Source organism: Canis lupus, chromosome 1 (assembly GCF_003254725.2).
Source record: "Canis lupus dingo isolate Sandy chromosome 1, ASM325472v2, whole genome shotgun sequence".
In the NCBI taxonomy this organism is placed as follows: domain Eukaryota; kingdom Metazoa; phylum Chordata; class Mammalia; order Carnivora; family Canidae; genus Canis; species Canis lupus.
In genome coordinates, this window is record NC_064243.1 from 94782343 (window position 1) to 94805539 (window position 23197).

At 41.6% G+C, this 23197-nt stretch overlaps 1 protein-coding gene across 2 annotated transcripts in view; it reads right to left on the minus strand.

Annotated features, from left to right (window-relative positions):
• Positions 1–23197, minus strand: part of LOC112644832 (contactin-associated protein-like 3) — a 197621-nt gene that overhangs the window by 95775 nt on the left and 78649 nt on the right. For both annotated transcript variants that reach the window (XM_035709076.2, XM_049092996.1), the window contains exon 4: positions 8617–8764. In XM_035709076.2, the coding sequence (XP_035564969.2) occupies positions 8617–8764 (148 nt within the window). The remainder of the gene's footprint in view (positions 1–8616; positions 8765–23197) is intronic.

Here is a 23197-nt window from a genome sequence, read left to right on the forward strand (position 1 = left end):
TTGGATTTATAGAAAACACAAAAGAATGGCCTTAAAACCCTTTTGTTCTAATGTTTTTGTTTTCTCTCTGGTGAGATCACTAACACTTGTACCTAGAATAATCAACCACATGTTCATCATCACATTATATCCTTATGAGGCACATTTAACATGCATTTTGACAGGTTCTCTAAGCCTATAAGGGGACTGAATTATAATCTAGATATGTAGTCAGCTGAGTAAAGTAAAACCACTTCAAACAATACATCTTGTAATGGTCTTCATAGTTTCTTTTTTTTTTTTTTCATAGTTTCATTAAAACCTTAAATGATAACAAACTTAAACTCGGTGTAGAGGGTAAAAACAACATAGATAAAATTCAGGAATTGCTTTTAGAAGTCTGGAATATGAGGCTATACCTCCTCTTCCTCTGAAATGACCCACTCTGTAGCCTGTCTAGCCCCACGAGCTCATTTTTAAAGGTTCATAAAAAAACAAAAAAACAAAATAAAATAAAAAAACAATAGTGGCAGTGAGCACAGGTGCCCACAAATCCTAAGATGTGTGCTACCTGGTCCTTTACAGACATGTGTCATCCTGCACTCTGTAGAATCAACCAGTGATGCTCTCTGTGCGGGATTCCTGACTGCTTACAGGTAGCAGGGATAAGAACCAGCTCACGGCTGGACAAGTTGTGATACTTCTTTGATTTAAAAATTAAAAACCCTATTTTAGATGGGAAATCCCAAATTTAATTATTTTCATTGGTCACCTGTTGCATAATTCAATACACTTCATTTGTGGCTATTCTGGAATATATGTTTATGAGGTAAAAATAATAGGTAAATATTTTGGCTCCTGTGTAGTAATAGAAAAGATTGTTTTTTTTTATTTTTTTATTGGAGTTCAATTTGCCAACATATAGCATAACACCCAGTGCTCATCTTGCCAAGTACACCCCTCAATGCCCATCACCCAGTCACCCTAACCCCCCACCCACCTCCCTTTCCATTACCCCTTGTTTGTTTCCCAGAGTTAGGTGTCTCTCATGTTTTGTCACCCTCACTGATATTTTCACTCATTTTTCTCTCCCTTTATTCCCTTACACTAATTCTTATATTCCCCAAATGAATGAGACCATATAATGTTTGTCCTTCTCCGATTGACTTATTTCACTCAGCTTAATACCCTCCAGTTCCATCCACGTCGAAGGAAATGGTGGGTATTTGTCGTTTCTAATGGCTGAGGAATATTCCATTGTATACATAGACCACCTCTTCTTTATCCATTCATCTTCGGATGGACACCAAAAAGATTGGTTTTACATTGATAGTCTTCCGTAGCTTTAGATTCCACTTTGGCAGGGATTTTGCTTTGGCAAATACAGTTTGTTATCAAAGGACCATTTCTGGGGCACCTGGATGGCTCAGTGGTTGGGCATCTGCCTTCGGCTCAGGTCATGATCCCAGGGTCCTGGGATTGAGTCCCATGTTGGGTTCCCCACAGGGAGTCTGTTTTTCCCTGTCTGTGTCTCTGACTCTCTCTGTGTCTCTCATGAATAAATAAAATCTTTAAAAAAAGACCATTTGCTCCTGATTTTCTCTCCCCCCTTAATTTCCATTCCTTCCCCAAGTATAGCTCCATTTTCATTTAATACGGACGTAGTACCTACTAGGTGCCACATGCCATGCTGATGCTGAGATGAAACCCAAGAGGATAGACATGGCCTGGCCCTCCCAGAGCTGACGTGATTACTCTCACTTTCTCACTTCTGCTCTCATGAAAGGATGCATTTCACCAGGAATATCCTAGTCCTACTGTGAGTTGCTAAGGAAACTAGACTAGCAACAAGGAAGCTCACAGTCAGGATGGAGGAAATAAGAGCAAGGGGGTTCTTCTCTGGGAAGGATCTGGAAAGAAAGGATTTAAGACCTTACCAATCACAGAGTACTTGTCACATGCGATTTACAGATAGGCACCATAAAGTGGCCAAGATGGTTCGAACAATAGGCTATACTTTTGATCAAGAAGTCTCTCTGTGAAGCCCACATGATACGTAAGAGCACACATTATCACAAAGATGATTTACAACAGGAAGAATTAGATTAGAAACTCAATTATAGGCCTCATCAAAGAGAATCCATTCTATAAAATGTTGTTTACTTACAAACATTCATAAATCAATCTGAATATTTGAAAACAAACTGACAAGTCAGTAAATATAAAATACCATTTTAAACATATATCACTCAAACACAATTTTTAGAGGCAATAGGTTTTTCTAAATTAAACCAAAACATCAAAACATCATATTGTGGGACAGACGATACTTAGCTCAGTGAGTTAGCAGGAGCTAACTCTCCAAGTGTGTGTGGATGGGCGCAACCCCACCCAGATAGGTCCCCTGGAGTGCAATTTCCACTACGTAGAGGCTCCCCTGACCTTCATGCCACTGGTTACAGACCCATCTAGAGAAGCCAACTTTCCAAGTCTTAGAGTTCACTGGTGATGCTAAGGTGGCCTTGTTATCAGTCCATTAAGGTTAAATCTTTATTGTATATATGTATTATATATGTGTATATAATATATATAAATATTAATTAAACATAATTTTATATATTTGTATATAAATATAATATAATTTTAAATGTCCCTAATTAATACAAATAATCCAATCTAATATTTATTTGAATAAAAACACCAAAATAATACATTAAATTACCACTTAGTAGCACACTTAACTTTTACAAGAAGGCTTCATGACAAAGGTCTTTGTATGTAATTCAATTAATTAAATAATTGGGGTACTTGAAGTAGAGGTCACTTATTATGAATTAAAATGTGAAGCAATAGTTTTCCCTATCTTAAGAGAACATAACTTACATTCCAAAATAGAAAACGTGATACTTAATTGAAAATAGGAAGTGCTTTTCCAAAATCACATGATTTTAACTTATAATTATTAGTTTTATTAACTGAGGTTATATTTTGACGACTATCACTAACATTATTATTTAAAAAAGGGCCCACACATACTAGCCATTTAGGGAAGGAAATCCATTTTTACCAGTAGCGAAACTAAATTTCTGCTGATAGACTAATAGCCTCTGGGTCTGGTCCCACAAACAGCCTTTCAGAACAACACAGAGCAGTAGCTCAGAGAAAAGGCTGGAGTTGCCCTGTGAGAGTCCAAATCCTGATTCTATTGCAGAAAACCTTAACCTGTCTGTACCCATTTCCTCATCTGTAGAGGATGAAGAGGCCTTTCCGATGAAGCACTGATATGGAGTATTAAACAACTCAACATCTAGACAGTGTGTACAACAGTACCTGAAATATGGGTGTTGGCTACACTATTATGTTAGAGCACTGGGCAAAGAAAAGGCAGTGCCATGAGTGGAAGCTGCATTTACAACCTCTGCTCCTGAACAAGATAAGAATAACCAGATTTTTCTCTCACTTGAAGCCAGAAAAAATAGTGGAAGGGAGAGGCACATAAAGCAACATGATGCCCAAGAGATGAAAGACAAACAAGATGATCCCTGAACACCACTTTGGGCCACTGCCTTGAGACAATTTCCAGGTACAGAGTAGGAAGGAGCAACTGGGGCAGAGCCCAGCAGATGCCCTGAGAAGAAGAGACAGTCAGAGGTCTGGTAGGAACAGAACACCTGGAGTCCACAGGCAAAGCATGTTGCAAAGAAGGATAAATAATGAGAACACTGGTGATCAGCATTCAGCAAAGTACTGATCAATGTGTGTGAGTGATGAAGCCCATCAAAACCAGGAAATGAACCATCTAAAAGGATGAATGGGAAAGAGTGCTGGCATGCACACGGCAACAGTGCCTACTGTATTATCCAGACTGGAAACCTCACCAGTCTCTGCCATTGGTGGGAATTGCAGAGGTGGGAATAATTACCCTAGACCAAACACTGCTCTGGTATGAGCTAACAAATTTTAAAAGTAAAACCTAAAAGGATCAAATGCCTTCAATTCAATGTATCCTTGATGAAAGCTCAAGCTATGGGAAAGTAAAAATGTCCAGCATCCAACAAGGTAAAATCAAAATGTCTGGCATCTACTCAAAAATTTCCAGGCATACAAGGAAGCTGGAAAGTATGATGCACAATGAAAACAATCAATCAAAACAGAACGGACACAGATATAATTAGCAAGGAGAGACATTAAGGTAGTTGTTATACCTGCCATCCATATGTTCAAAAAGTCAAGTAGATACACAAAAGATACTTTTAAAAAAGTGAAAATTACAATGTCTGAGTTGAAAAATACACTGAATGGGATTACTGGCAGATTAAACATTGCAGAAAAATTGGCCAGTGAACTTGAAGACACAACAATAGCAATATTTTTAAATGAAACAAAGAGGAAAAAAAATAATTTAAGAAAATAAACAGGACATCAGTGAAGTCGTGTGACAAAACAAAATCAAACAGCTTAATGCATGTTTTCTCTAATGATAATTGGGTCAGTCCCTGAAAGAAAAGAGGGGAAAATTGAGAAAAAAAATAGTTGAAGAAACAATGGCTGCAACTTTCCAAAGCCAATGAAAACTATAAGCCCACAAATCCAAATAGCCCAATGAGCTCCAAACACAAGAAACAGAATAAAACAAAACCAAATCAAACCAGAAACAAATTATTCAAAATCTTAAAAGCAGCTGGAGAAAAAAAGGCATGTCACATTCAGAGAAAGATAATTACAGATGGCAGCAGATTTCTCAGTGGAGAGGATGCAAGTGAGGAAACAGAAGAGCATCATCTTGAAAGTGATGAACAAAGAAAGGTTACCCTAGAATTCTATACTGACTGAAAATAACTTTCAAAAGTGAGGGCAAAATACCAACTCTCTTCGGACCTACAAAAAGTGAAAGATTCCTCACCCACAGATCTATGCTGCAAAAAAATATTAAATGAAGTCTTAGAGGGGGAAGGAAAATGATACGTGAAAATATGGACTGATACAAAGGAAGGAAGAATATCAAAATCTACATGGATCAATGAATATGTATATCTCATTATGTATAAACATAAACTATAGGGGCGCCTGGGTGGCTCAGTCGGTTAAGCATCTGCCTTTGGCTCAGGTCATGATCTCAGGGTCCTGGGATTGAGCCCCAAATCGGCCTCCCTGCTCAGTGGGGAGTCTGCATCTCCCTCTCCGTCTGCCTCTCCCCTCTCCTTGTGCACTGTCTTTTGCAAATAAATAAAATCTTTAAAAAAAAAAACCCAAAACATACAAACTATATATTATATATAAAATAGAATGTTAACAGCAGGGATATAAATATAGGCACGTGTTGAGGTTGCTAAATAAAACCTCTAAATTTTTGCTGCAATAGTCAATATATATTTTAAATAAACACAATATTTAAATTTTTTAAAGTAAGTTCCATGCCCAGCACAGAGCCCAACATAGGATTTGAACTCATGACCCTGAGATAGAGACCTGAGCTGAGATCAAGAGCTTAACTGACTGAGTCACCCAGGTGCCCCAAATAAACACAATATTTTAAACAGCCAATTACATGTTTTATTCCCTTCTCCTCTTCCCTGCTTACTGATTTTATTTTCAATGCTGGATTTGACACAGAACCAGAGTGCTACGTGCATGACTGGGAGATAGATCCCCACGGTGTTGGTCATTCTGGGCCTACATATTCCATATTCCTAAGGATTCATGCACTCCTTTCCTTCCCCTTTTCTCCCCTCTGTCCTGCCCTCCTTCTTTCTCCCTTCTCTTATTCAAACAATCAACACACTAATAAGCATAAGATTACATTATGAGAGCACAGACCACATGATGGTACAAGCTCAAGAGAGCACTTGAGGAGACACTGACCATGAACATGGGGAGACAAACTAGAAGGCAGAGAAGAAGGAAGAGAAGATGCCCAAACGATGAATAACAATTGGGAAAGGAAAGAAGGTGGACCTGGGACTGGTATCGGTATCTGTGGCTTCAGAGACCTGCGTCGAGGATACCAGTTTGGGATTGATCAAACGGTGTGTAAAAGTTATTGAACATTTGAGAAAGTGAAGGACACCCAAACAGAGATCTCTTAAGAGTGGAATACAAAGTCTAGAACAAGTCCATTGAGAAGATGGGTGCTGGACAGGTGGGGCTGCTGGCGGGAGGAAGGACTGAGAAGACCCCACACACTCCACATCCACTCTTAAAGTTGAGGGTGGGAGAGATTTTCAGGTAGAGAACGCGTGTGCTCCAGGCCGGGAAAATGCATGGTGATTATAGCAATAGCGAATGTCATTGTAATTGGAGTTTAAAGAAATGAAACCAAAAAGACAACTTGCATCTAAGAGACATTATCTGCCAAGATAAGCAATCTGGGCAGTTTCTCAATATCAACAGAGCAGTGAAAATAGAAATGGGGAGAAAGAAGACAATAATTAGCACTTTGGGCTATAAACCATATCATACTCAATTACTGGCAAAACTAAAAAGTGCAAAGCTCTACGCTTGAACAATTACTCCTATTAATAATAAAAATGAAGACAATACAGAGGCCCTACGATTACTCTGTGTAGTTTTACAAGTAGCAATGATTATCATCAGTCTAATGTTTTTATGCTAGGGGCCCCTTGTCCCCGAAAGCTCATGTTTGCTGGATTTAGGATGCACACTGGCCCCACGACAGCAGGACAGCCCACTGGCCCTTCCAGGCATCAGGCTCACAGCTTCGGTCTCCCTGGGTCTGACCTCTACCTGAAGGATCTGCAGTAATATCTCCTCACAAAGAACATCAAGCTAATGGCAAATCTCCATCAAAGGGCAGGTTCTGCTTTGAAGTCGGTAAACCTGAAGTTGTTTCCAGAGTAATGGGAGAATGGAGAAGCTCATTTTATGGGATCAAAGAGAAAGTGAATATCAGATGTCCCAGCCCCTGGCAGTCGTGCACATTGATGCACCTCAGAAACAATAGGATGGAAGGAGATGACCAATGGAAAGGGGTGGGGGTGGGGGCCCACACTGCAACACCAGCTCTGCTGTATTCTGTACAGAAACACCAGCACAGAGGCAGGGTCTGGAAACCAAGGGAAGGTAGAGCCCCTCCTCAACAGTACGGATGGAGCCAAGGCCGAAAGTGACCCTCGAAGCTGGATGGGGTTGCTTCTGGGACCATGGGCCTCACCTCCAGAAGTCTCACCGTCTGTGGGGTTAGCAAAGGGGTGATGGTACCGTTGCTATGCGAGCTCTCCCTGCGCCCCACAGCGCCCACACCCCTCATGATCCCCAAGCCCACAGAAGCGGGGAGTCCCTGTGGCCACTGTGTGTGTGTCCCTGCTTCCCTCCCAGAAGCCTCCCACTCCCCCCGGCTCACGTCCCAGGCCTTTCACTTGGAAAACCGTCTGACAGCTCTACTCCCTACGCCCCAGGGTCGTGTTCCAATATTTTACGTTTGTTTTGTACCATTTTATGACTTCTCATAAAATCCTGACAAAGAAAGTGAATCATTTTAAGCAGGGTCCCCCACATCCAATCCCTAACACCGTTCTTTGCAAATACCAGGTGTCAGATAAATTCTTATAGGGCACGGGAGAGCATAAAGAAATGGAAGCCTGGATACTATAGTAGTTACAAGAGCCAAATATGGCAAAAAAAGAAGACCCAGTTTTTAAGTCCTAGATCCAGTATGTAATTGCTCTGGCAAACATCTACATTTCTCCAAGGAGAAGATTCTCCCTCCCCTGACATGCTGAGCTTACTACCATAAGGGGCCGTGGCTGGTGCGAGAGGGGAATGAGAAAACGTCTGTAGGCCTCAGGTCTGACACATTAAGTACTCTGTGTATGGTGCCCTCTTCTGCAAAGCTAACGCTCTGAGCAGGTATGAAATGAAGTGTGACCCAAAGACCCAACCTCCCAAGACATTCCCATCCACCATACTCTTTGGGTCATTCTCCTGTTTTCCGGAAGATTTTTTTTTTTTTTAAGTAATTTTTTTTCTCTCTGTACTAATGGAAGAAATTCCAGTATATTCCGGATCATCAAAATGGCAACTGTAGAGTCCATTCCCCCACACATTTCGTTGAATGCGCTCATGCTTGCGTTCATGCTCACATTGGCTGCGGTTCTTGTCACCCTCCTCATCAGTGGGGGAAAGAGGGGGGACACAACACATTAATGATGTTCAAAAGAAGGTTCACGCAGAGGGAAGTAGGGGCACAAGCAGTGATTATGGGAGAAGCACGGAGTCATCGTGGAAGTACGGGAAAAACAAAAGCACCTGCTGTCACGTGCGTCCCCAACTCAGGGTCACCTCAGTGTCAGACAAGAGTAGCATCTGTCACCGTGAATTACGGTTCTGGATTTGGATGTCGTTAATGTCACAAAGCGCCCACTCTAAAACAGGGACCCTGCTGTCCTCTGGGAATCTACAACTCTGAGGCTCAGTGCAGGTGCACCTCTACATTCAACTATAAAAGACACCAGGCTTTCCATAAAAAATAAAAATAAAAAACTAAAAACAAAACAACAAAAACAGTTTCATATACAGAGATGTTTAAAAGGCTGGAAAAAAGCCAAGCTGAGATTTCAGCGTGGCCTTCGGAGCATGTCCCTCTGTCATGGACCTCGGTGGGGGAGTAACACCACTTACGGTATGCACATCCGTACACTTCTATCCGCATCCCGATCCTGCCCTTGGGGTTCCAGGCCAAGGGGAGGAAGCGCAGGAACCTGGCTTCGAAGGGAGGCTGGAGTCTGTAATGCACCACACTGTCTGCGTTTGTGTTTCCTGGAAAACCCTGGGAGAGAACGGAGACAGGGATCAATGTGACCGCAGAACACGGAGTTCACGTCGTCACTTCTCACGCCAGCCAGGGACGGATGCTCCACTTTGTTAATATGCAAGCGGCTGCCTGCTTTGTAGAAATGCTGCCAGCATCTCAGGGGGATGGGACAACCTTTCTTCAGGGCCTGGATTAGTCACCATTGTTCTAAGTTTTCCTTATTTGCAGGGTGATTTAAATTTCAGCGGTACCATTAAGCTGGCTATAAACCTGCTACCCTCGAAGGCTGACTTTTGGAAAGTTGCTCTTCCCCTAAACCATTTCCCTAATCATTAAGCAGTTAAGATGCTCACACGCAACCCCACACCCAAGGCAATCAAGCACAGTGATAACTTGCAGCCCGAGCAGTAAGAATCCTAGACTCTGGGATTTGAGAGCTGGAAGGGCCCTAGACAGTGTTCTTTCATTCAAAACCCTTCATGTATAAATGCAAAATCAAAGTCTAAAAAAGCCAGAAGACTCTGCAGAGGTAGGATAGCTATTATCCAGCATGACCAGGACCAGATTCTGAGGCTTCGGATTTCAATCCCAGTGGCCACTGTGTGTGGTCAGGGTGCCCCAGGGTAGCAGCACTTCAGGAGCACCCGGGAGACCACAGGACAGAGGGGTGCTCTTGCTCAGCCACAGGAACCTGGCCTCATGCTAGAAAGGCCAGCATGAAAGCAAAGGAGGTTGTTATAAGGAATATGTGACTCATTTCTCATGGTGTTGTTTTGAATATAACCACCGGCATATAGGAAAACCTAAAGATGGGTGATTCGGGATGCCTGTCTTCGGCTCAGGTCATTACCCCACAGTCCTGGGATGGAGTTCCGCCTCAGTCTCCCCACAGGGAGCCTGCTTCTCCCTCTGCCTGTGTCTCTGTCTCTCTCAGTGTGTCTCTCATGAACAAATACATACAATCTTTTTTTTTAAAAAGGGTGATGCTTCTGTATATATACATATTAATCATTGATATGTTACAAACGATTTAATGGATGTTTTGAAGGGTAATGCACACATACAAGAAAAACTACAAGAAAGCACAGACTCCAACACACAGGAAGTGCGTTTCCACGCACCCTCTCCTCCCTGTCCTGGCAGTTTCTCTTCGACTGCGTTTACTAACCTGTTGTGCAGTTTTATGCAGAAAAAAAAAAAAAAAAGGATGGGTGGGTTTCAGATGAAATGAGTTTAGTTGTCCCCTATCAGCAGATCTACTCCCCGCACCCCTGAGGTCTTGCATTAACGCCCGCTCATCAATATTCAGGAGGCTGTAGAGATCACAACTCCTGTGGAAACAATTTCTCTGCACCTCCGAAGTCCACGGGAAGGCTGGGCTTTACTGTCCTGTCACCTGAGCCCCAGAACCTGCTCTAGCCTCCTCTGGACCAGGATTTCAACCAGAGCTCTTTCTGCTCTGAGCATTCTAGAGTCTGCTCCTGAAGTTTCAAATCCCATCTTAAAATTGATTCCATGGACTCTTCATCAGATGCCTCATCAATTTTCCCCAATGGCCAATGCTATAGGGAAGCCATAGCAACCTAAGTCTTTCCATCAACACAGCATCTTAATAGGAAATGCTGCCCCCATAAGGTTCCTTGCTGGAACCCCAAGAACCTTATTGGTTTATGCTCTGAAAGCAAACAGTAGGGGTGCTAAGCTGTGATGTGTCTCTAATGTCAAATGCTAAATCGACCTAAGTTCTAGCTAGCACTTCTCTGGAACCCACAGTCAAAACTCCAAGTTCTGTGCCCTTTGATCTCTCCAAGTTTTATCATCCAGACTGTCAAAGATGTTCTCATAATACTCCTTCATATAACACTAATAAAATCAGGGAACCAAAGAGTCGACCTTTTCTTATGCTCACCTGCCCTGGAAGGACAGACTCCCCTATCCACCTGTAGTTAGTACCATACAGCCCAGGAGCAAAGCTCTCAGCTCAGCCAAGAAGGATGCCTGCCTGGTTGTTCTGCTTCATGAAACACCAGATCTGGCTTAACAACCAGACCAGACCAAACCAAGGCCAATCACGACTCCGGGTTGTAAGCCATGACAAGCAGGGATGAAGAGATGGAACGGAGAATACAGAAAACTCAAATGCGATGGCAGTGCCAGTCTCAGACAGTCACATACTTTCTCTTGGCTAGGGAATGAAACATCAACCAGGAGGCCCTCACTCATCTCTCTCTTGCTCAGTGAAAGTGTAATCGTTGCCTGACATCAGCTTTTTTCCAAGGTTTAGCAACTGTTATGCCAAGGGTCAACCCTTTCCACTGTTTCTATGTGCCAGATGGGATGTGGGGCATGTGCTCTCTCCATCCCTACCTTCCTGCAGGAACCACAGGCTGGCATGAGCAGGAGCTGCCTGGTGTATCAGCTGCACTACTCTCTGGCACATGGTCTTAACAGTTATTTGGGGCTGCAAGCCACACTTCCTTCATCTACAAGACCAGCTTGGTCAAACCTAACTCCAAAGGTTGAGCTGCTATTGAGTGACATAGGATCTGAAAAGTCACGTTCCCACACCTGCCTGGAGGTAGGTGGTCCATGAGTGTTGGCCACTGTGGCCATAGCCTGGGCCACCATTTTGACTATTGTGGGTGCATTTGGCAGAGGCAGCTCATCTGTCAAGCTCTGCATCATGTTACTTGCCTTCTATCTCAGGGTCATTATCCAAGACGTGCAGATCAATAATCAAGGGAGGGATATCAGCTCCTACAGTCACAGTGATGCCAAAATTATAATTCAACTTAAGAACTGAAGTCAATATTTATTTGAGTGTAACTGACAACAATTTTAAACCTCCGTATAAACCGTGTAACGAAATCATTTCCCAGGAAGGATATTTTAACAAATTGTTTTATTTTCCTCAGATAACATTACTTCCTTCTGAAGCACTTTGTTTATTGAATATAAATTCTGAACACTGTACTTCAGATTGTGTGATGACAATGCCATATAGCAAAAGGAATTTCTATTTCTGTTTTAATGGAATTTAGACAGAATACTATTTAAGAAATATTTCAAGTGGCAATAATGTCTTAACAGCCTATGAAAAGAAGAGATTTGGAAAGCACTCTTTACAACTTCTGAGAATCTTCATACAAAACAAAACAAAACAAAACATTCATCACATATGATCTTAATTATATACAAATACTTGGAATGTATGTATGTATGTGGGTACACCTGTGTGATTATTTTAATTCATTCTCATTTTAAGGAATTACAGTATTTTTGTCTTTCGTAGAATGATCAATTGTCCCTTTGGATATGAATCAAAAATACATTTCTTTAAAGATACAGAAATTAAGTGAAATGACTTTGGCATAGGAGAGCTCTCTACTAGTATGTCATTCACACTTTTGGGGCTCATTACCGAAATGATCCCATATATTTTTGCTAAGCTAATGTCTATCTCTTAAGAGGTGGTATAATCTATTGTTTGCCTCATCTACATTTCCTTTGGTGTTTCTAGAACAGACTTGGATATAGAGGCCAAACACAGACTGGCAGGAACAAAGGCCCACTCTTGCCCTATTCTAACAAGTAACAGGATGAAGACCCCATGGGAGCAGGAAGGAGCTTTCCTGGGGACTGCACACAGGCCTTGGCAATTTCTCAGCACTTCCCTGCCCACGTTCAGACAGAGTTCCCCTCCACTTGGACCTGGACAAAATCGGCTCCATCCAAATTCTTTCCCCATCTCTCTGGCACCTGGGGAAACCAGCATTTTTGTGCATAAAGTTAAGAACAAGAGAAAACTGTCTTACAATTTTGATGAGTTAGTGTGAGGAGTTTCACGGGCTTGTCTTTCTGGCATGCCTGTTGGCTCACCTAACACTAAGAAGCAAACCAACAAAAACCCTCCCTGCTATTAATCATCAGGAACACTTCAGTTGGACGTGGACTCAATCTTCAATCACTTTAATGGCATCACAATTGAAAGTTTCATCCACTATTAGGAGCAAACGATGTCTGATGAAGTTTTCTGTTTCCACGGTAGCTGCGCTGAAGGTAAGTCGAGTTTATGGCTTGGGACCCACTCATGTGCAATATACATGTTTCTAAAATAGTTTGTTTTAGGAACAGGTGACATTTCTGAAAAGCTGTCAACCTTGCATTGAGTTTAGTTAGCAGTCACACCAGTAAGGATCTAAATCATGAGAAAGGATCCTTGGGAGGTTCACTCAGAGCCATGGTCCCTAGTGTAACGTGAGTCACCGCAATTCTGTGTTAAAGTCAACAGATGATCTTTCAAGATGCCTCTTACATATTTGTCATTTTAGACCTAAAATATCTGTGTCCTAAGAAAGACTTTTATATCAATGTCTTATTTCAAAATATGAGTGATGCCACTTATAGAAACAGGTCTCAGTGACTTTAAAAATAAATAAATATTAAGCCTCTACTCTGAGCCCCTAGGAAATCTGAGCTTCATTATTCACTCATGCTATTCGTTTTATTTTAAGACCTCTGAGGTAGAAGGGAAGATGTTGCTGGGATTAAGAGAGTGGGCAGCTATCCCCAAGCTCTCATTCTGACCATGCTAATTACGGGGCCATGATGATCTTGGACAAGATGCTTCAATCTCCCCACGTCTTGGCTTCTTCATGAATACTGGGGGAATAATAATAATTATTGTTATTATTCAAAGTAATATTTCGTCCCTATTATTTCCAGAGGCTCACAGACCATGAAAGGATGTACTAAAATGATTTCCTATAGTTAGGCCATGTAAAAGTTGTACTCAGTTGCTTTAAAGTCAATGCTCTTGTTATAAATTATTTTTAATGTTTTATGGAGCTAGAAAGTACTGTCCCGTTTACACATAAATAAAACAAGGGAAGTATGCCCTTTCTACTTTAGTTTTATTGAGTGAATTGGACATGCAGTAACATGGATTGGGATGTCCAATGTATGATCTGGAAGGATCACCCCTTGAGACCTCAGTTAACCGGGTGCTTTGTGCTGGGTGAACACTAGAGTTTTAGCCTGTGCAGGTAAGTTTACTTCAACAATGTTCTAGGAAGTGAGTGAATAATCTCTCTTCTTGCCTAAAACAAGCCAACATGTACCTGAAGTGCACTGAAAAGATTTTCTTGGGTGTATATGTATTAATGCACATAATATGTATAAGTATGTATGTAATATATTCTGACATGAAAATCTCAATATGTTGGAAAAAGCATGCACTTAGGCAGTATTTCCTGGTTTCTCTTATGGGGTCTTAGTGGAAGCAAGTCACAAAGTCAAACCAGTGGCTGAGCAAAAAGAGACGATCACCTCTCTGTGTCCCACCACCTTCCCCTACTTCGAAGCACAGCTACACCATCCAGAAACCCATAGGCCTGGCCCTGGAATCACCCACATCCCAGGGCCAATGCAGCTGGAGGAAACAGGGTCCCAAATGCTGCTCTAATTGACATGCTTTTGTTATATGCGCCGTATAAAGAAGAGCAATGTAAACATTACTAAAATCTTGTTGAAAGAAAGGATCTTTAAAACACATCATTACGTTGTAGGCTTTTATCTTCTTGAAATATGGACCCAAGAGAGAAGACAGGTTTCCTTGACTCTGCAGAAAAACTAGTTCGGGTTTCTCAATACTCCTCCCTTTCCAGTCTTTCTAAGTGATTGGGAGAAATACATTTTATAAGATATCTGGAAGGCAAATTTATGTTGGCAAAGAGGTTGAAAGTGGAGAAAAAGCCAGAAAAACAGTATTTCCAATAACAACAAGATCATATTTTAAAAAGCGTATGGTTATTGAAAACAATACCAGAACATCACAAAAAGCATGTGTGATTTGATACATGGCACAAGCTTATTTTTTGAAAAATGAATTAGCTTTTGGTACTTGAAGAGTGACACAAAAGAATAAAATGAAGTATTGCTAGTGTTAGAAGAAATGCCTTAAATGAGTGTTTAATAGTGTGCCTATCCTATGAGCAACTTGAAGGAATTAAAGAAGTCAACTGAATGAAAAGAATTAAATATAACATTTAAACTTGACTCTAGGCATAGTTTTGATGACATTCTTTAACAATTCAGATTATTGGTAGAATAGCACTTTCCTGTTAGTTTCCTGTATATGTTCAAAATAATGAAATGTCAAACAGGTTATTTGTACAAAATTTCAGAAGATTTCTCATCGAGAAGTTCCAGTGATTCGAATTGATGCCAGGATGTATTTAATTCAACATGAAAGTATCTCATTAGGTAGAGAATTCATCTCACTTACTATGATGGGCTGAATTGTGTCCCCCTCCCAAATTCCTAGGTGAAATCCTGAACCCCTAATACTTCAAAACATGACTGTGCTTGGAGACAGGGTCTATAAAGGGGTGATTAAGGTAAAATGAGGCCATTAGGGTGAGTCCTAATCCAGTGTGACTGGGTTGTTACAAGAGGAAATCTGGACTCCCAGAGAGGCCCCGGGGTAGTGTGCACACAGAGCAAAGACCATGTGAGGGCCCAGGGAAATGGTATGTGTCAATTACAGCACAATACAGGGATGGGGGAAAAAAACCTCAGACTAGTTTTAGACATCTTGAACAAAAACTCCACTTTTAAATAATTTCTGAGGAAGAGTGAATACCACTGAACTACTAAATAAATACTCTAAACCATTCTCTGTGGATTTTAATTTCTTTCAAGATGCTAACCACCAGGGCCCCTGGCTGGCTCAGAGGGATGTATGATTCTTGATGTCACATTCACAAGTTTGAGCCCCATGTGGGGTGGAGAGATCATATAAATAAATAAATAAATAAATAAATAAATAAATAAATAAACTTTAAATAAATAAACTTTAAATAAATAAACTTTAAATAAATAAATGCTTTTAAGGAAGAGGAAAACTGCCCATTTTAACATAGGGGAACAAGCAAACAATCCTGCAGCAGCAGAATGAAAATTTTTTCCATTCAAAATTTTCTTCTCAAATCAGATATTTTGATATTAGCCCCACTTTGTTTATAAGGGAAACATACTTACCATCACAAGATTTAGCTGTCACTTATACAAAAATTAAGAGTCGTTTCTGAGTGGTAGCCACAATTCTGCTTTCAAAGGAAATGTTAACTTATATAGGATTTAGCCAAATAAGTCTAAAATTGTATCAAGATCAGGGATCCCTGGATGGCTCAGCGGTTTAGTTCCTGCCTTCGGCCTAGGGCATGGTCCTGGAGTCCCGGGATTGAGTCCCATATCGGGCTCCCTGCATGGAGCCTGTTTCTCTCTCTGCCTATGTCTCTGCCTCTGTGTATGTGTGTGTCTCTCATGAATAAATAAGTAAAATATTTTTAAAAAATTCTATCAAGATTAAATAGCTGTTTTTCTATTGTCTATCTAAAGTTTTGGTGGTTTTAGTAACCAAAAAAAAAAAAAAAAAAAAAAGTTCTTTCCTTAGCATTTTAAAATTTGAGTTAGCAATACTGTTAAACCAAAACAAAATGATTATGGTCACTACAAGTTCAAAATGAACTCTGACACAAGAACTATGCGTACAATAGGATAAAAGAAATACATATCTGAAAAGGAAGTTGAAATAAATAAAAAGTAAGCCCCTTTGCCACATATCCTCGCTGTTTCCTAGGGATGATAAAAGGCCATGGGGGCCAGAGCAGAGGTAAGACAATTCTTCATGGGTTTCTCACATTTCTGCACCTCTTACAAAGAGAAGCCCTGACTATCTTTTATTCTGACCTGTTTTTCAAGGACATTTATACAGAAAGCTGCTTTGTAAGATAATCTTTTTTTCTTCCAGGTGAAGCAGAGGCATGATTCTGCACAAAAGATTCAGGTTTCCTAAGCCCTTATAACATAACCCCTGGCGTGTGCAGGCATCCATCTGGGCCTATCAACATGGCCCATGTGTGACACAGGGTCACAGAGAACCAAGGCCAGGATGTGCTGCCTGTTTGACTTTCTGAATAACCAAATCAGCCACACACTGCCCCATCCTGACGCAGGACTCTCCTGCCTTCTCCCAGCATCCAAGAAACAGGCAGGCTAACGTTGAAAATAGAGCTAAAGCTCAGACGCTTCACACAGTTCTGCATGGAAAGTATAAAGTTCATCCCCCTGAAGACTTCATAGAGAATATGTAGGAAAAGCTGTAGGACTAAATAATCTGCTTAAGTCAAGCCGCTATGCAAACATTTATATATCCTAATATACTGATGTGTTATTTTAGGTTGTGCTCTCATTTGCTTTTATTAATGCATGATTACAAATTATTTTTTATTTTTAAATGCTGCATGTTACATTGTTTCTTAATTTAAAAAATGACAAGAAAAAGCAAACTGTAGTCTGTGTTCTCACTAGCAAGAAAACTTTGTTGACATGGAAAATAAATACAGATTTATGAAATAAATATAGATGGCTTTAGCTAGAGAAGTCAAATAATACAAAAAAGCTTACTATGCTGAAGCCACTCTTTCTCCCAGCCAACATTTAGCCATTCTGTATGGTTTATTATGATTGTCTTCTGCATTTACTGCTTCCCACCAGTCATTTGTCTTCAGATTTTTTAGTAGGGATCCCCATGATTAGAGACAGGGCAGACATGAGGTCCCCGACTTAGGTACAGCAGCTGCCACCCCTCTGTCATAAAATCCTTCCTATCATTAATGGCCTTCTAGAGAAGCTCCAGCCTATGTCCCAGGAACTGGTGAAAATGTTAGCAAATACTGCCTCATCCTTCCTCATCCCTCCCCCCAACAGGGAAGCATGTTGGATCCACAAGACCCCAGTCCCTGTCATCTGGAGGCACCCCTCCACGCTTCTCCTCCAAAAGGGAAGCAGGGAGGAAAGGTCCATTCTGGCCCCAATCTTTGGGAAGGCAGATCAGGAGCTCATGTTCATTTTAATCACTTAGAAGCAGGATCAACTCAAGTCATTTTTTGTGTACTGCTTACCATTCATTTTTAATCAACATGTGGCATAATAAAAAGCATGCATCTCATTAACCATATATCACATTTGCTCGATTATAAGTTTTCCTCCGCTATAGCCTACTCATGTAATTTGTCTCCACAGTTTGTCTCTGCAGTCAAATTTCCACCTACAGAAAATTTTACAGAATTGGAAGAAATCTACATTATGTTCTGTGTATAATCCAGATTGCTTCCATTTCAAAATGTTTACCTCTGTATTTCAGTATGCTTGATGATCTCATTTATAATCTCAGGGTACATTTTGGACTTTTTAAAATATGCAGACGAAACTAGAATCCTGAGATTTCAGAGTCATGGGAGAAGATGATGTTACGCACTGAGCACCTGCTAGTGTCAGGGAGGAAAGACTCCCTGCCTCTCTCAGATGAAATGACTAAGGGCCTTGGAATGAGCAGATGCCAGGGAGATTAACAGGAGAAAAAGCATGTTCATATAAACAGGAGTTAACAAGACAAGAAGCCAGCTCCTGACCTGGAGGCTTATAGACTTCCTTTAGCCAGGACAGAGGGAGGAGACAGTGCTTCTAAGGAAAGAACAAAAAAGTTCCTTTAGGAAAGACAAATGGATTTTAGGGAGAATGAATCAGAGATGGGGAAGTCTGGGATAATATTTATTTATGCAGGTGAGAGTGCTCTTTCCTTTTCTGTGCCACGGAACTCCACGGAGTTGGGATGCGGGGCAAGTTTATTTCAGTCTCTCTCCTGGGCGCGGGCCTGCCTGCGGAGGGGGCTCCAGGCAGCCTCACCTCTCAGCACCCGATGCTTTGTCAGATTAGCTGCATGAAGGCTTCCTCCTGCAGCTGTTCATTCCCAAACGCCTTCACTTTCAAATAATCTCCACACCAACTCGGGTTTAGAGTGGGTCCCCCCACTAGGACCTCCCCTCCTGCATCTCCACCATTGGCTCCCTTCACCCGTAACCCCATGAGACCCCATGAAACTGGGCCTGCTCTTTACATAGATCTGAAAACTGGTTCAGAGGTACTCAATCATCTGCCCCAGGGGACAGCTGGCCCGTGGCACAGCCAGATTCTTACTCAGAGCTGTCTGACCCCAAAGCCTGGGCTCTTAACCCTGTGAGATATGGTCATCTGAGAGATCTCAGAGCACATCTAGACCCCAATTCTCCTTGTGTTATTTAGTAAATGTGTTTACCTCACCATCAACCACTTATTGTGAGATCCTGGACAATTCCCTTAGCCCATTTGTGCCTGTAAAATGATAATAGTACCCACTTCAGAAGCTTACTGTGGGGAACAGTGCCCAGCACTTGGGAAGTTCTAGGTATCTGCTTATCATTTTATCATTTACTTATTATCATTTGCTTATTAGATATCAAGGCATTCTCATAAAATATTTGAGAACTAAGTATTGACTTTACATGATTTACCCATCTCACACTGATAGACATCTAGGTAGCTGTTGATGCTTGACTGTTACAAACCATGCTGCAGTGACCATGAATGCCTTGGTGCATCTGGGGGAGTGGGGAGAGTGCCCTGATTTGAGGAATTCTGAACACAGAATCCTACAAATAATATTTCTACCTCAAGTTTGTGCACACTACAGCATGATCACTTTTTCCCTCTATAGAGAGGAGCTTTTGTATTGCATCATCCCAAATCAATTTCTACGATATTTTGCCACTAGGCAGCAAAAGACCATTGGTTTCCAAAATTTCATGAAATTTACATTAACTGAAATTTTGGGTTTTAGACTTTATTTATTTATTTTAAAGATTTTATTTATTTACTCATGAGAGACACATAGAGAAAGAGAGTCAGAGACACAGGCAGAGGGAGAAGCAGGCTCCATGTAAGGGAGCCTGATGTGGGACTCGATCCCAGGTCCCCAGGATCAGGCCGCGGGCTGAAGGTGGCACTAAACTGCTGAGCCACCTGGGCTGCCCTAGACTTTATTTTTTTTATTTGTTTATTTATTTATTTATTTATTTATTTATTTATTTATTTAAGAGAGAGAGTGTGCAGGGGAGGAGCAGGAATGGAGGAGCAAAGGGAGGAGGGAGAAGAACAAGCGGAGTTCCCACTGAATGTGGAGCTGGACGACAGAATCGTTCCCAGGACCCTGAGATCATGACCTGAGCCAAAACCAAGAGTTGGTCACCTAACCTACTGAGCCAGGCAGGTGCCCCGACTGACATTTTTGAACCAGCTTTAGAAGTATACAGGAGAGGAGAATCCAAGAGAGGAGAAAATATATTACCAAATTATTCACAAGTTGGTAACGATGGTGATATTCCATGTTTGTGGTGTGCTTCCTATGGATGAAGCCCTGAGCCAAGAACTTCGCTTAGATCACCTCACTTACTTGTCACGACAACTTAACCACGCCCGCCTACACATGAATCAATCAGTCCAACCGGATGAAGTGCAAGCAAGCGTTTGTTGCTGTTGTCTGGTTCGTAAAGCAAAATCACTTATTATTACCTCTCTTTTGGATTATTTCACGGACCTGAGACAAAGTTTCAGAAGAAAATCCCCCATTGTGTAGGAGACTGGACCTTCCCATGTTTTATCACTGACCTTGGCTACCAACATTTCAGAAATACTAACATAATATGTAATCTTTTCTATAAATAAGTGAAAGCAAAGATTTATCTCATTCATTCATGTAAGTGCTAAAAAAAAAAAGCAAGAGAGCAGAATTAATGATTTAAGCCTAACGCCTGAATGACAACAGGCTTAGCCAGATGAGCGGGGACCTACAGCAGATAAGCTACAGGAAAGGACAATACACATAAGCAACATTCACTTTGTAACCACTGGGCAAACTATGATGTATGATTTGAAAAATGCCAGAGGTGATCACTGTCTTTCAAAATATCCCTCTTCTTCTTTCCCATGGAGTCTGAGGAGCCACCATGGCATTGAACTTTTGATTTGCTGTGAGTCTTAAAAGCTTTTCAATCTGGAGAAGTCTCCTCCTGAAGTGGAAATACCCCTTTGTAACATTCCTCTAGGTTAGGTTCTCGCTCATTTATTTATTCAACAGTATTTAGCCAACCCCAGTTGCAGGCAGGCTCTCTGTCAGGCTCTACAGGAACAGAAGCAGCCGTGCTGCTTTCTAGAAGAGCTTCTTCCTACCTGATAGCGAGCACACAGAGTGGAGGAGGAAATGCTCATCTATGAGCAGGTAGGAGGGAAATGACAAAACACTTTCTTTGCCTGCCTTACAGTTTTGCCTCAGGCTCGTTCTGTGGACAGAACATAAAACATAGGGGAAAATACCTAATGTGCAGGTACTGGACCTCCAGCCAGGGCACCACTGCCTCTGCCCTGGTGCTCATGGTCACTGTCCTCGGCCCCACAGCAACTTCCCATCCAGGGTTGTCATGGAGCCTGGAGGAGGACCACATATCAGCCCCTTTGCTAGCTTGAACCAGTCAGACACCCATCTGAAGAAAAGAGGCTCACCCGTACTAAGATCCGACTATGTCCAGGACGCTAATTGTGATTTTTTTTCATAGGCAAGATCTCCATAAGTCCATACCATGACCCTATGTGTGAGGGTTAATCATGCTGTTTTTTTATGGACAGAAAGAAAAACAGAGGCTCAGATATGGAAAGTTTCTTCGCCAAACTATATAGCAAACCGTGGAGCAAGGGATCAGCCCCCAGGATGCCTGCCTCTGAGACTGAAGGCATGAGCTTTTCGGAATAATGTGCACCACACTAGGGTACAAGTGGGAGGAATCTACTCACTGAATAGAGATTTTATCTACACATGCTTCTAGATTTTCCTACCAACTAAGACTGTTGAGTGATTGAAACAGTAAGTAGGAATTCTCAGGAAAAAAACTCTAAGAAAGAAACATTGAGAGTATGATGCTGAGTTACTGTTTGTCTTAAATCAATCCCTCATACGTCTCATGCCTCCAACCCGACTGTCAGCGCGCTCAGGGATTGGACAGATGGGCTCCGAAGCCCCACCAACTTTGGTTGAAAGAAAGACCCATGACAAGATTTTACCAGTTCCCAAGAGTTTAAAGGACAACAGTGAGAGCCAAGATTCTGCATCAGAAGAAGCCACGGACACGTGGGGTGAAAGGTCCAGGTGAGCCCCTCACAGGCCTGCTGCACGTGGAAAGGACGGGAGAGAATTCTGGTACTTCTTCCTGTAAGGATCCAAATACCATCCTTCCTTCATTCAAGACTTACCATCGGGAAAAACAGTACACACGCAAACAAAACATGTCGAAAGGCTGTGCCAGGGTAAGTGGTTTCTACACTATTTCTAAGATAGTATTATGGTCTCACAATACCTCACTTTTATTGTTTAACTGTCTTTGCTCTGAGTACATTTCAGAGAAAATTCTTAAGTGAGCATTCAAGTAAGGCAATAAAAATGTTCTGTAGTGTGATCAAGTGGGTATTTTAACGATTTATAATTATGCTTCTAACATAGAAAATGCTCCATGCTTCCCAAGTTTGGCTTGTTAGGAGTCAGATAGATTCATGAATGTATGCAATCTCTATTATATTTCTGTCCTGGGCTATTTTTCTTAAAAAATGTTTACAGCTGCTTAAGCAGTGATTTAGAAAAAATACTTTGACTACTTTTTTCACTTTAAATACCCACTTCAAATACAGTAGAAATATTAAAAGATATAATTCTCCCATTCACACGCCTTGAAGCTTTTAAGTTTGTGTTTTTGAGGATGCTATGCACCGAAAGTGACAAAAATGTGGTAGGTGTCCTGATACAAGGATGGGATTTTCCATTCCATGCCTGTTTCTCGAAGGTTCCATTAAACACAGAGGAGTGGCTGACATCCTCTGCCTGCTTATCCTGAACCTGCCTGCCCTACTCTGTACCACCAACAGTTGACAGGTCCACTGGGGTCTGTGTTCTGGGATTCCTGGCGCCTAAGCTGGACCCACTGGGAGAGCCCTGGAGACCATATGATCTGCCATGGCCCAGGAGAGTAATGGTGGAGATAAAGGGATGTGAGAATGCTCAGCACTACTGCCCCTAGACTCCCTCTCCCAGGGCACCACCCCACCTCAGCTCCTGGCCACCCACTCCCAGGACATGGGGGTGGATGCCCTGCAACTAGAGTTCTAACAGCCTTCTGCCCACACTTGACATCCATATAAACTTAGTGAGGCGGTGATGGGTTTGTGAAGAAAATAATGTTTGTTAAGTACAAGATCTAATTCAGAGTTCCCTGTTGTGTGGAGTCTGGTAAATCTTTTAATCTTCTTGAATTTCCATTCTTTCTATGCAAAAATTGAGGCGACAGTGATTGCTCTGTACTCTCCACCATGGAGGGAAGAGGTGGTAGTGATTTATAGACTGAAAGCACCAGAATCCCATGGCCAATGATTTGTGGAATGAGGCTAGGTAGGAAGAAAGAAGTAAAAGAAGAAACAAAAACAGAAAGATGAGGTTCTTTTCTTTCAGACAATAATGAATGTACAGAG